The following is a 10,948-nucleotide window of genomic DNA, read 5'->3' on the forward strand; positions in this document are numbered from 1 at the left end:
TATATATATATATATATATATATATATATATATATCTCAGAAAGTCAACAACTTAGAGAATTCATTATAAGCTGTAAAGGAAATGCCAAAGGAAGTTCTCCAGACTGAAGAAAAATGATCCCAAATAAAAATTCAGATCTTCAGGAAGAAATAGAGATTAACAAGAGTAAATTGATGAGCACATGTAAAATACTATCTTTGTTGACTTCTTTTAAAATGTATGAATGGTTTAAGGCAGAACTATAATAAAGTATTGTTGGGCTTATAACATATGCAGAATTAAAATAAATGACAACAATAGCACGAATGAGGGGTAAATGGGACTATATCGTAGTAGAATTTCATTTTCTGTAAAGCAGTATAACATTAATTTAAGGAACACTGTGATAAACTTAAAATGCATATGATAATGCAACTGCTAAAAGATATACAGGAGATATACTTTAAAAGCCAACAAATGGGACAAAATGGAATACTAAAAATTACTTGACTTATTCAAAAGAAGATATAAAAGGTGAAGCAAAAGCAACAAAAATATGGGACAAAGAGACTCAAAAACAGCAAGACAGTAGACTTGTAGCCAATCATTTCAGTTACCACATTACAGTCAATGGACTAAACATAGTATCTAAAAGGCAGAGATTGTCAGACTGGATTAAAAATGAAAAGTAAGATCCAACTATATGCTGTTTACAAAAGATACCCTTTCTAAAGGCACAGAGAGATGGAAAGGAAAAAGACTTTTTTAAAGATATATTATGAAAAACACTCATCCCAAGAAAGCTGGAGTGGCTTTTAATATCAGACAAAGTAGACCTAAAGGCAAGGAGCATTTAAAAACCAGATAGCAAGAACATTTAATAATGATGAAACAGTTCATCCTGAGGACATAACAATCCCCACCCAGCTTTCCCTATCAGCTAGACCACTGCACTCCACCTGGTTCTCAACCGCGGTGGAAAATGAAGGAGAACACGTTAAAGATGGAGGCACTCCTGCTCTCCAGGATTTAGACTGTGTCAGCAGAAATGCAAATAGACCAGGTCAGCAAGGATTCGCAAGGCTTAACTGCAAAACAGACTTCCTATTGAGTCACCTAGGAGATGGGGAGGTGTGAGAGGGGCTTACAGCTGGCTAAAACGTATATAAGACATGCTTGTAGACAATAAAGTTGCTTAGTGCATACACTAAGCCCCAGAACTTTGTGTCTGGTTTCTGGTTGCCCACCTCCCTAGGCAGCAGCCCCTAGCTCAAGGCGTGCCCTGAGCAACTCACCTCGCTGCACTCTCTTGGCAGGGCTGCATGCGGCCCTGCTCCCTGGGGGACTCCTGGCAGAGGCTATGTGTAGTCCTGCCTCCTGAGACCCCCAGGACCAAGAGAAAAGTGCACAACCTAAAGGGTTTCACTTGCCTTCCAGGTTGTGAATTATTCAAACAAGTGATTCATATCCTCCCATGGGAACAAGAGGGTAACTCATCCACCTGCTACTAAAAAGCCTGCCTCCCATGGCCCCTACTGGTTCATTCTGCTCTTGAATGCAACTCAAATGTGGTGTTGGATGGTGTGTCGTGTCCTCTCCTGGGTTGTGAGTATCTGCAACTCATAAATTTCTGTCAATTATTTAGCCAGTGTCAGGTGTCTTATGTTTGGCTTTCTCATATACTATTTAGGGCACAGAATCCTTTCATCACTAACAAGGTGATCAAAACACTGAACAGGTGATCAACAAGTTATCAGAAGTGTGTTTGCTATAAATAGAGAAGCCATATAATTATCTTCAAAGAAACACTTCTGCCTTGCATTTTCCAGAAAATAATTTTACCCTAATTTTTGCAAAATAATTCAGAAATTATAAAACAGGTAAGTTCTCTGTACAGTACAATTTGATTGACTACGATGTTGCCCTAATTTACCAATTTTATATATTTTAGAAATCTGCATACAGCATAGAATGTTGACATATTAATTATAGTTGATTCTATACACCCACAAAGTTCAGCAGAACTCTTTGTAAAGGGCTAGATACTATTTTAGGCTTTGCAGACCTGTTATTAACTTAATCGTGTTCCTCCCAAATTCATATGTTTGAAGATAGGTCCTTTAAAGAGGTAATTAAGGTTAAATGAGGTCATAAGGGTGGGCCCATATCTGATAAAACTGCTGACCTTTGTAAGAAGAGAAAGAGACACCAGGGGTGTGTGTGCACAGAAGAAAGGCCATCTAAGGACACAATGAGAACGCAGCCATCTTCAAGCCAAGGGGTGAGACTTAAGGAGAAACCTAACCTGCCAACACCTTGATCTTGAACTTCTAGGCTCCAGAACTGTAAAAAAAATAAATTTCTGTTGCTTAAGCCATCCAGTATGTGGTATTTTGTTACAGCAGCCCCGGAAAGTTAATACAGGCTGTGCAATATCTATCACAACTACCCAACTCTGCCTTTATAGAGTGAAAGCAGCCGTAGACAATATACGAACAAATGGATGTGACTGTTCCAATAAAACTTTAGAAAAACAGGTGGCAGGCTGGATATTATGGTCATGGGCCATAGTTTGCTGACCCCTGATCTACAGTATTTAAAGCTATGTCTATATGAAGTGGGGATCATATGTTGAATGTGAGCCTCACTTCCTCATATATAACATAGTTTATAGATTCAACAGACACTATTTCTACACCTTTTCTAGAAACTTAATATGATGTATAAAAAGATCTAACTTTCATGTATGACTTCATGATTTTTAAAATGTTATTTATAAGGTTCTCCTCAGTGTTTTTTTTTTTTTACTTTTAGTAAGAGACGACATTATACCAAAACACTTCACATATTTATTACATTCATAATTTTCTTCATGATGAGTGTATTATATTGAATACATACATATGACAAATGAAAAATTTCCCACAATTATAGGGTTTCTCTCTGATTAATTAATTAATTGGGGGAGAGGGGGACTGGCTAGTACAGGGATCCAAACCCATGACCTTAGTGTTATAAGGCTGCACTCTAACCAACTGAGCTAACCGGCCAGCCTGGCATATCATTAAGGTTTCTTTCTCTTGTGAATCCTCTGATGTTGAGCAAGGTATGCATTTACAGTGAAGGCCTTTCCACATTCTTTACATTGATAGGGTTTTTCTCCAGTGTGCATCCTCTGATGTTGAATCAGATATGCACTCTGACCAAAGCTTTTCCCACACTCATTACACTTGTAGGGCTTCTCTTCAGCATGAGTTCTCTGATGTTGATTAAGGTGTGTACTTCTGCTGAAAGATTTGCCACATTTTTTGCATTTATAGGGTTTCTCTCCAGTGTGAATTCTCTGGTGCTGAGTAAGGTGTGTATTCCATCGGAAAGCTTTTCCACATTCATTACATTGAAAAGGTTTTTCTCCAGTATGAATCCGCTTATGTTGAATAAGGGATGACCTATGACTATAGGCCTTGCCACATTCAGTACATTCATAGGGCTTCTCTCCAGTATGTGTTCTCAGATGTAAAGTAAGCTGAATGCTCTGGGTAAAGGCTTTCCCACACTCTTTACATTCAAAGGGTTTTTCTCCAGTATGAATCCTCTTATGTTGCATTAGGGATGAACTATGACTATAGGTTTTACCACATTCAGTACATTCATAAGGTTTCTCTCCAGAATGAGTTCGTAGATGTAGCGTAAGTTGAATGCTCTGAATAAAGGCTTTGCCACACTGATTACATTCATAGGGTTTCTCCCCAGTATGAGTTTTCTGATGCAGAGAAAGATGTGAACTTTGGCTAAAGGCCTTCCCACACTGATGACATTCATAAGGTTTCTCCCCTGTATGAATCCTCTGATGCTGTGTGAGGCATGTACTTTGACTGAAAGCTTTCCCACATTTACTACACTCATAGCGTTTTTCTCCAGTATGAATTCTCTGATGCAAAATAAGGGATGAGTCCCAGCTGAACGATTTTCCACATACATTACATTCATATGGTCTCTCTCCTGTGTGACATCTTTCATGTTGAATAAGGTGTGTTCCCCTGCTGAAAGATTTCCCACAATTTCTGCATCTGAAGGGTTTTTCCCTAGTTCCAAACTTCTGAAATCTAATAAGATCCAGATCATCTCCAGAATGAGTACTCTGGTGTCGAGTGAGAGCCAAACCACAGCTAAAGTATTTCCCACATCTATCACATTTGTATGGGTTTTTGCTCATGTATGTACTCTGATGATTACTTAGATCTAGGTTATGTGAAAAGCTATTGTCATCACTGTCATCTTTAGGAACTATTTTCTCTGAAAGAAATTTGTTTTGAGTAGCAAAGTTTGATTGCAATCTAAACTCTTCCTCAAATCCATTATATTCATGAATGTTCTCCTGAGTCAGGCTTGTCTTCTGGGTAAACGCTATTTGCCCTAGACTGTTCTCAGATTGTATGTGGCCCACAGATTCTGGGGCTTCTCTTGTGGAGGAACAGATTCCATTCCTTTTACCTTTGTTGATTATCATTCCTTGGGAACATTCTTTAGAAATTACTTTCTTAAGATTTGACTCTTTAGTCCCAGATCTGGTCTCTCGATCTGAAATAAATTCAAAAGGGAGAATATTAGACTATTTAGAGAGAGAAAAAGCCACATATAATATGTTACTATTACTTTTATTCTTTGATTTCCCAGACAGAGGTATGTGGCTTTGATTGATTTCAAATATGTCAGGTAAGCCAGGAGCCACTGTGACACACGAGCAAGGAGGAAGGGAACAAGGGCAGACGGACTAGTGGTTTAGAGGTGCTGATAATTAAGTAAGTGAGGATTGCCTTTCTGGAATGATGGAAGGGTGAAAAATGGGCCTCTGAGAATGGACAAGTGGATGGTGTTAAGGGGAACCACAGGAATAAGAACTAGGACAGGAAAAGGACATAAACTAGACTCCCCACATGCCCAGATTACTGTGAAGTGTCATCACTAATCTCTCAGCATACAACCTCTTTACCTATTTGTCCATCTTGTAAGCTGAATTGGTGTTAATTTCCTGAAACACCAATTTACCAGGTGTTTACCAAGGACAGTCCCAATCTGCCCATTCTGCTGCTATCATAGGCAACCTGCAATCACTGTTGAATCAACCAGGGGGCAAGACCTACACCTCATGGAGTCATCAGGTGATGGGCAGAAGGGGCACATGAGTAAGGCACCAATGAGAAGGCATGTGAGTGAGATTCTAAAAACCCAGCAACTTTAACTGGGGAGTGACCATAGAAAGTCTTGCTGAGACAAAGTGGCAGGAAGCAGAGATTCACAGTGTGGGTTCTAGCAGGTGGTGGCCATGGTTACAAGGACATTTTTAGTAGAGTTGCCTAATGGCAGCATTCAACGTGGATTAAGAGAAGACAGAAGGCACATAGTTAAGCACATCTCAGGTTGATATTCAGATTATGTGACCTCCAGAAAGACTCTGGGAAGAGCCATGGTAGCCTCTGTGCCTTTCCTGAATCAACACAGTCCCTAACACCAGCAAGAACCAGATTAATGTGTTACCCTATTATTAAGGGCAGGATGGAAGAACCAGAACAAGCACTCTCTACTAATGGAGTCCAGTCATTATAGCACCAGGAGAAGGAGACAGTTTTAAGTACAAAGCTCTTCTCGGCACCATTTATAACACCCCCCCTCACCTGCTCTTTCTCTGCAGGGGTGTGGCTGCCTGTTGGTTTCACATTCCATCATTTCTCAATTTCTTGGATATAGTAGCAAAAAAATCCATTTTAAGCAGAAAGGGGGTGCAGGCCTTAGCATTTTGGCTTTACAACAGAGTAAAGGAGAGAGCTGGAAAGAGGGGATCACAGCAATACCTGAGCTCTACTGTACAGAGGTAATGATAGAGCCAAAAGGTGCTGGGGGAGTTGCCATGTGCAATAATTAGGCTCTGGTGTCTGGGGCCAATGGCTATGGGGCACTGGCTAGTCTGAAAATTCCTCCCCTGCAGATTTCGGCTCAGTGCCTTTTCCACCCAATCTTTCTTGAAAGTTGCCTTGAACATTTGCTGCTGTGAGGGACATTCTTTCCTTGGATGCTGACTGCCAAATAAAATAGCAACTCCCAATGGGAGGAATAACTAAAGAAAAGAAAGAGAGAAGACAGAAGGAATGGAAAAAATCTTTTCCCACTGCATGTGATGACAGGATTTTATCAGAACCAGGAGACAGGGCCGGCCCGGTGGCGCACTGCGCTAGTGCGCTGCTTGGGAAGCGCGGCGGCGCTCCTGTCGAGGGTTCGGATCCCACATGCAGACCGGTTCCTGCTCACTGGCTGAGCGAGGTGCGGGTGCAGCACCGAGGGTTGCGATCCCGTTGCCGGTCCCCGGTCCGGTACGGGGGCAACACTGAGGGTTGCAAACCGTTGCCGGACACGGAAAAAGACAAAAAAAAAAAAAAAAATAAAGAAAAGAAAGAGAGAAGACAGAAGGAATGGAAAAAATCTTTTCCCACTGCATGTGATGACAGGATTTTATCAGAACCAGGAGACAGGGCCGGCCCGGTGGCGCACTGCGCTAGTGCGCTGCTTGGGAAGCGCGGCGGCGCTCCTGTCGAGGGTTCGGATCCCACATGCAGACCGGTTCCTGCTCACTGGCTGAGCGAGGTGCGGGTGCAGCACCGAGGGTTGCGATCCCGTTGCCGGTCCCCGGTCCGGTACGGGGGCAACACTGAGGGTTGCAAACCGTTGCCGGACACAGAAAAAGAAAAAAAAAAAAAAAAAAGAACCAGGAGACAGGAGCCACAGGTACTGAGGGACAGAAGGGGTCAAATGACTAAAAGGTTTTGAGGCTAAATGTGAAGTGACAGCTGAGGATCCATGTGGAGATATAAGAGCAGAGGAGAAGGCAGGGTTGGAGAGCTGGGAGACAGAGGAGCCAGGGGTTTGGACCAGCAATTCTTCTGCACAGGTGGCCATTGGATCTGGTACTTGCTCCAAGAGTACGAAGGCGTACAGAGAAGAATGGAAGCTGACAGAAATGGGAGGCTAGGGAGGCGAATGAGTGATGTGTTGTATCAAGACACCGAGCAGGAAGAGGGCATGAGAAGGGAAGGAGCCACACTAAACTCAGGAAAATGAAGACTACAAAGTACCTGGGAACTGGACCAGACAAATGCTGTCTGCCTGGGGAAAGAACTGGGTAGAACAAAGCATGGGAGAGAGGCTGACAGTCCTAGGAACTGTCGAAGAAATGAGAGTAAGAGAAAGGGAGCTGAAAGCTGCGTGATGGGAAACTGATGGGCGTCCTTTAGAGAAGGAGGAAAGGCTGGCAGCACAGGGAGGGGTCTGCATCTGAGAGAAAGGAGGAGGGAATGAAGCACAGCCTAGGGGAGGCAGCTTGCAAAAGAGGGAGGGCTGACCCAGGAGCAGGGGCTGCACTGCAGAAGAGGAACAAAAGGAGCAAGAGGAGGGTCACGTGCAGGAAGTGGTACCAAGGGCGAGGCCAAGGCAGCTGCGTGATCCTGAGGCCAGCACTGATTTCCCCATGGAAAAGGGCTCCATGGCCAGCATTTCACTGAAACCGTGGGCCTGCTGGACAGCCATGTGTGTGAGTCTCCAGGACTCCTTCCTGACTATTTACCTGCAGAGAGGCCCCTAGGGATTGTCCTCCACACTATCCAGGGTGATCTGCCTTGCTCCAACTGGGAAATCACCTTGGGCTTGGGATCGTGGCACCCTGTTTGGAAAAGACAAGAAACTTAGGTGTATGGGCTGGGACAGATGTGAGCCTAGGGCCCTGACTCCATTCTGTGGCCCATGGGACCTTTATAGAATGAATGACAAGGAAGCCACAGGAACACCATGGGCCTCTGTTCCTGGAAGCAGGAGACTCTTTTTTTTCTTTTTTTTTAAAGATGACCGGTAAGGGGATCTTAACCCTTGACTTGGTGTTATCAGCACCACGCTCTCCCAAGTGAGCCATAGGCCGGCCCTGAAAGCAGAAGACTCTGACCTCTGAACATCAAAATACAGTTCTATGGACCAGAGGCCTCAGGGCCTCAGGATTCAGGCTGGATAGCTAGAGAAAAGCAAGCAGGTGCCTCACTTTCCAGCCCCTATTCATGGAGAAGGGTATACAGGCCTCCAAAGATCAGCGGGCAAATGTGCTTCTGCCAAATACAAAACTTCTACCCTGTGTTTGCTGCATCTTTTAAAATCATGCACATTTTCATTGAATCTAATATATCTGTTTATTTAATATAAAAATAACTACTTGCCAGTTAAATTACTTAACTTCTCCCGCTCTCCCCATAGGCTATGCAGACACCACAGGCAGATGGCACCCTGTGCCCTGACTCCCCCAGGGAGCCACCTTACCCAGGGAGGACAGGCTCCTGTAGTTCTCCAGCATCACTTCTCGGTACAGCATCCTCTGAGCAGTGCCCAGCTGTTCCCACTCCTCCTGGGTAAATTCCACAGCTACATCATGGAATGTCACTGTTTCCTAAGACATGACACACAACAGTGCTAGGCAGTAGGAAGGCCACAGAGTGTGGCCAAGGCTGTCCCCACAGGCAGAGAAAGGTATATTCAAAGACACCCAGTGACCTATATCATATTGAGCACAAAACATGAGTGACATTCTTGTTCAAGCAAGAACAGGACAATGACACTGGGTTTTGCTACTCTAGTATTCTCCTGGAAGTTCTTGTGAATGCAGTAAGACATTCTGATGGGTTATAACAGCTACAGGCACCGATTTTAAGAATCTCAGGGACATGATGTCAGGGAGAAAAAATGCAAAATGGTATATGAGTACATGAACTATGCATGTATTCAGTGCTGTGAACTGAATTATGCTCCTCCCCCAAAATTCTTATGTTGAAGGCCTAACCCCCAATGTGACTGTATTTGTACACAGAGTCTTTAGCAGGTAATTAAGGTTAAATGAGGTCAGAAGGGTGGGGCTCTAATCCAACAGGATTGGTATCCTTATAAGAAGAGGAAGAGACGCAGAGACCTCATTCTCTCTGTGTGCACACAAAGAGGCCATGTGAGGACACAGTGAGAAGGCAGCCATCTACAAACCGGGAAGAGAGGCATCAGGAGAAACCATCACAGGGCCGGCCCATGGCTCACTCGGGAGAGTGCGGTGCTGATAACACCAAGGCCCTGGGTTCGGATCCCATATAGGGATGGCCGGTTTGCTCGCTGGCTGAGCGTAGTGCTAACACCACCAAGTCAAGGGTTAAGATCCCCTTACTGGTCATCTTTTAAAAAAAAAAAAAGGAGAGGGGCCGGCCCGTTGGCGCACTGCTACAGTGCGCCGCTTGGGAGTGCGGTGGCGCTCCCGCCAAGGGTTCGGATCCCACATACAGACCGGTTCCCGCTCACTGGCTGAGCGAGGTGCGGGCCCAACACCGAGGGTTGTGATCCCGTTGCCGGTCCCGGTCCGGTATGGGCACGACACTGAGGGTTGCGATCCGTTGCCGGACATGAAAAAAGACAAAAAGGGAAAAAAAAAAATAAATAAATAAATAAAAGGAGAAACCAACACAGATGGCACCCTGATCTGGGACTTTCAGCCTCCAGAACTGTGAGAAAATAAACGTGTGTTTAAGCCACCTGGTCTGTGGTACTTTGTTATGGCAGCCCTAGCAAAGTAATACATTCAGAGTTCAAACATAAAAATTTCAACGATATATTGTTTAGGGATACATGTGGCAAAGTATAAAGAAAAGCAAGAAAAAAAATTCCTACGAATTCCAGGATGGAGGTTATATTTGAAGGAGAAGGGAGAGGGATAAGATAGTTAGGGACCCACTCTTTTGTAAGGTAGATAGTGGATAAAGAATAGTTCATCTCATTATTATTAGTTTACATTACATATATGGTACAAACCTTATTTGGTTTCAATATAACATGCAATACAATTATTAGAAAGAAATGTGATACAACTATTGAAAATCAGAAAGTATAAATTTATTCCAACTCAATGAGTAAATTAAACTCAATCCCAAACTAAATCTTCAGGAGATGTATGCCAGAGTGTGATTCTAAAATATCATGAAAATCACAAATATCATAAAAAATAAACAGATAATAGCATCTAGGTCAAGAAAGGATAGGAAATTGAGGATACCTGGCCCCACATAAAGATGGAGAGAGAGAACCATTCTATAAAGAATAACAGGAAACACACACTGGGCAAAGAGGTGGAAGAGCTCGATAGGGGTGGTGGTGACCGTACCCAGAACATCTGTTATGCTGAGAGCCAATCAGTGAAGCCACAAAGAGCCCTAGCTCATTGCCTGGCACCCGGCAAATGCTCAATCTGTTTTGGCTCATATTAACACTATAGTAGAATGGCATCGAAAAACAAGTGAAGTCTCTCTCTCTCTGCTCTCTCTGCTTCCACCATCTTGCAACGTAAGACCCTTGGGTCACTGTCGCCATCACCAGATAGACTTTAGACTTCCCAGCCTCAGAAACTGTGGTTTGGATCCAATCACATGCTTCTTCAGAAAAGGATTTTGCTACAAATAAGACAGCACTCTCTGAAGATCATCTTAACCTTAATGGAATGTATTTGGTTAAAGAAAAAACTAGTATAATTCAAATGAATTGATTTGTGAATATTAAAAACTGGTTTTTCACTGCTGGGAATACACCCAGAGGAATGGAAATCATCAAGTCGAAGGTATACCTGTTCCCCAATGTTCATCACAGCACTCTTTACAATAGCCAAGAGTTGGAACCAGCCCAAATGTCCATCATCGGATGAGTGGATACGGAAAATGTGGTATATCTACACAATGGAATACTACTCAGCTATAAAAACGAATGAAATACTGCCATTTGCAACAACATGGATGGACCTTGAGAGAATAATATTGAGTGAAACGAGTCAGGATGAGAAAAAGAAGTACCACATGTTCTCACTTATTGGTGGGAGCTAAAAAAATAAACAAATTAATTTACCCAAAAACACAC

At 43.2% G+C, this 10,948-nt stretch overlaps 1 protein-coding gene across 1 annotated transcript in view; it reads right to left on the reverse strand.

The window, feature by feature from the left end:
* Positions 1 to 10,948, reverse strand: part of LOC103594313 (putative protein ZNF300P1) — a 26,221-nt gene that overhangs the window by 2,806 nt on the left and 12,467 nt on the right. The window contains exons 3-5 of the mRNA XM_008577530.1: positions 8,333 to 8,459; positions 7,596 to 7,691; positions 4,475 to 4,561 (exon numbers count right to left, since the gene is read on the reverse strand). Coding sequence (XP_008575752.1) covers positions 4,475 to 4,561; positions 7,596 to 7,691; positions 8,333 to 8,459 — 310 coding nt within the window. The remainder of the gene's footprint in view (positions 1 to 4,474; positions 4,562 to 7,595; positions 7,692 to 8,332; positions 8,460 to 10,948) is intronic.

The sequence above is a fragment of the Galeopterus variegatus genome, unplaced genomic scaffold, assembly GCF_000696425.1.
Source record: "Galeopterus variegatus unplaced genomic scaffold, G_variegatus-3.0.2 Scaffold1527, whole genome shotgun sequence".
NCBI lineage: Eukaryota > Metazoa > Chordata > Mammalia > Dermoptera > Cynocephalidae > Galeopterus > Galeopterus variegatus.